At 39.3% G+C, this 2,993-nt stretch overlaps 1 protein-coding gene across 1 annotated transcript; it reads left to right on the top strand.

The window, feature by feature from the left end:
• Positions 1-2,030: 2,030 nt before the first annotated feature.
• Positions 2,031-2,694, top strand: LOC146636747 (uncharacterized). Its single transcript, XM_085351031.1, has 3 exons — positions 2,031-2,135; positions 2,237-2,290; positions 2,407-2,694. Exons 1-3 carry the CDS (start codon positions 2,031-2,033, stop codon positions 2,692-2,694), a joined length of 447 nt encoding a protein of 148 aa, XP_085207157.1.
• Positions 2,695-2,993: the final 299 nt, after the last annotated feature.

The raw sequence follows: 2,993 nt of genomic DNA, 5'->3' as shown, positions 1-2,993 counted from the left end.
GAGTTCATGTAAAGGTCACCCACACAGATAGTAAGTGAGGGCATGTGCAGGGAAATAGAAAATAAAGTTGAGACAGATAACCGTATAGGGAGGTGTTCTGATTGAAACTGTGCATGAATAATGGGGCAAACAACACAAAGTACTAACCACATAGGATAGGCAGATGCTGACTGAGGAAGTCTGAAAGCAGTATAAATGTAGCAGATCCAGGGACTGCCCTTCTGATCTGCAGATGGCTTTCGTGCTATGCACATCTCCCGCGTACACGGTGTATCAAGAATTGATGGAATAAGCGTTCTGTCTTGAGTCGTTTTTCTTGTACCAGGTCAGAATCAAAGGACCGGGGAGGGAATCCAGTTCCCAACAGTTGCTCCAGCTTGTGCGGCTGGAAATGAACCAAACAGCGACAACCACGCATCCAATCTTGATGATTCTCCCATCCCAGACCGTATTCTGGAAAAGATGAGATCCATCCCCGAAATTTTTGTTCTCGATGACATATCACATGGCCACACCACAGCTGTAGAACACCAAATCAAATTGAACAATGAAAAGCACTTCAAAGAGTGGCTAAGGCCCATACAACCAACTGACAGGGAGGCTGTAAAACAACATCTAAGAGAACTACTTGATGCAGGTATCGTTCAAGAGTCACAAAGTCTTTTTGCCTCATCAATTGTATTGGTAAGGAAGAAGAATGGCTCAAAAAGGCTATGCATAGATTACTGTAAATTAAATCTAAGAACTTACTATCAGGTTACTATCAGGTACAGGTAGCCAAGGATGACAAGCCTAAGACAGCCTTCGTGTGTCCCCCTTGGTCTTTATTTATATACAACAGTAGGTGCGTTCGTTTATTACATTGGAGTGTGTGTGTGTGTGTGTGTGTGTGTGTGTGTGTGTGTGCCAGGAGAGGCTCCTCTACCTGGTACGAAGTGAAACTGCTTGTTAAGCTCTTATCTAGCAGGCACTGCTCCTTCCCTGCTTGATAACGGGTCACAGTGAATTAAAACAACAGTCTGCTGTCCCTCTGAAAAATCTTCACTCCTTTGTCTGTGAAACACAGTTTTGTAGGAGCGACCCCATCATAAAACCCCCACGGTGTGCTGCAAACTCTGTGTCTGTGTCTATGTGCACGAGCACATGAGTGAGTGTATGCGCGTACCTGTGTGTATGTGTGAGTGTGCGTGTGGATGTGCGTGCGTAACAGTTAAAGCACTATGTGCGTATATCTCTATGTACGTGCCTTCCCGAAGGTCATAAAATTCAATCTCCCTTCCAAACCAAAGTTATTTTAGTTACAAACTTTGAGACTCCCACCCAGGCATGCCCTGAGGAATTCCCACGCAACATTAACCTCTCTTTGTCTCACTTTCACAGTTCAAACTGGGGGAGGGTCTCCTAGAAATCTACTCCTAAATTCCTGACATACTCAGGTCTTTATTACATCGAGGACAGTGTCAGTGTCTCTACAATAATTCTACATTCTAACACATTTCTAAACTCTAAAATAGGCTACGCATATCTTCAAAACTTATATTATTAAAAGATTATACTGACTACTAAGTACAATTTTCTATTGACAGAAACAAAACTGAAAGTCTGAGGAAGCTAACTGTTAATGGCTCTGCACGCAGACCACACTGCAGCACACCCAACCGCATGCCCACACACAACACACACACACGCGCAAAATGGGAGGTGTCACCACAAGCATGTATAAAAGAACTGTGTGATGAGCCGTATCTTTGTTTCTTCATTCATCAGCTTCATCACAGGTAAGTAACTCACTATAACATGGTTTATACAGACTTCACATTTTCTTATAAAGAAATTAAACGTTTTAGATTGAGTTGTAATTTGAGTTTTTCAATTGTGATTCTTTGTAAATCTTTAAAGTTGCACTTTTTAAAATTTAAAATGATAACTCCACTGGATAATGAAGATGTTCATCTGTAGTTTGTAAACCTTCAATTCAACTCTTAACACTGTACGTCTTTGGCTTAGAGACAGAGTTTCTCAGAAGAGTGATGGCATCAGTGACTGTTTGCAGCACCACCAAAGGCTTGTTCCTCATGTTCACGCTGCTGTCTCTGGTTTCCCTTTCAAGTGCTTGGATAGACAAGGACCAGCTGGTAAATTGTTTTTTCTTAACCTTCAGTAATTTTGCGAGTCACCACAAACAAAGTTGCTGTTGTATTTTTTAGTGTAACCACTTGTATATGATTGATTTCAGACACAATTCAAAGAAAACTATCAGAACATGAAACAACATCTGGACAAACTGAAGGTCAGTGCATGTTCAGAGAACTGCAATAAGAAACTCATGGATATATATGACCAAATATAACGTTACAACATAGTAAACTGCCTTCCTGTAATATGAAACTGTTAAATTTCCATCAGGCTCAGCGTGAGGAAGAGGTGAACTTCAATTCCGAACTGTTGAGTGAATACTTGAAGCTTATGGATCCGTTTATCGAAGTGATGAAGAGATCTACGAAAGATTCACCTGATGGTTTTTATGAAGAAGTCACACTTATGGAGAGCTATAAGAATTTAGTGGCGGTGATTAAGGTTGAAATTGACAGGAAGAATAAGAACTTGGGTGAGAAAATGGAGGAAACTGAAAAGGAACTGGGAGAGCTGAACAAACGCATTAAATGCATTGAGGAACACCGAGATGAATTGTAACTTCCATGCCAGTCATTTCATTTTTCTTTAACAATCTGTTGTATCTCTGGTTAGTTTCCATTTTTTATTTATATATATATATATATATATATATATATATATATATATATATATATATATATATATATATATATATATATATATATATATATATAATAAACTGCAAACTGCCATACATTAAAGACATTTACCTACTACTACTATTGTTTCTTTTCCTCAGCAACATAATGATTAATTACCTGGTCACATTCTTGTGAAATGCAAGTATGCCCTCACCAGAAAGTTTCTGCTGTTTAATT

This window comes from Diplotaxodon limnothrissa, linkage group LG3 (assembly GCF_057381915.1).
Source record: "Diplotaxodon limnothrissa isolate DT_005_m linkage group LG3, D_limnothrissa_male_GT1.1, whole genome shotgun sequence".
Taxonomy (NCBI): domain Eukaryota; kingdom Metazoa; phylum Chordata; class Actinopteri; order Cichliformes; family Cichlidae; genus Diplotaxodon; species Diplotaxodon limnothrissa.
Note: the sequence above shows the minus strand (reverse complement) of the source record. Positions and strands in the feature narration are given on the sequence as shown.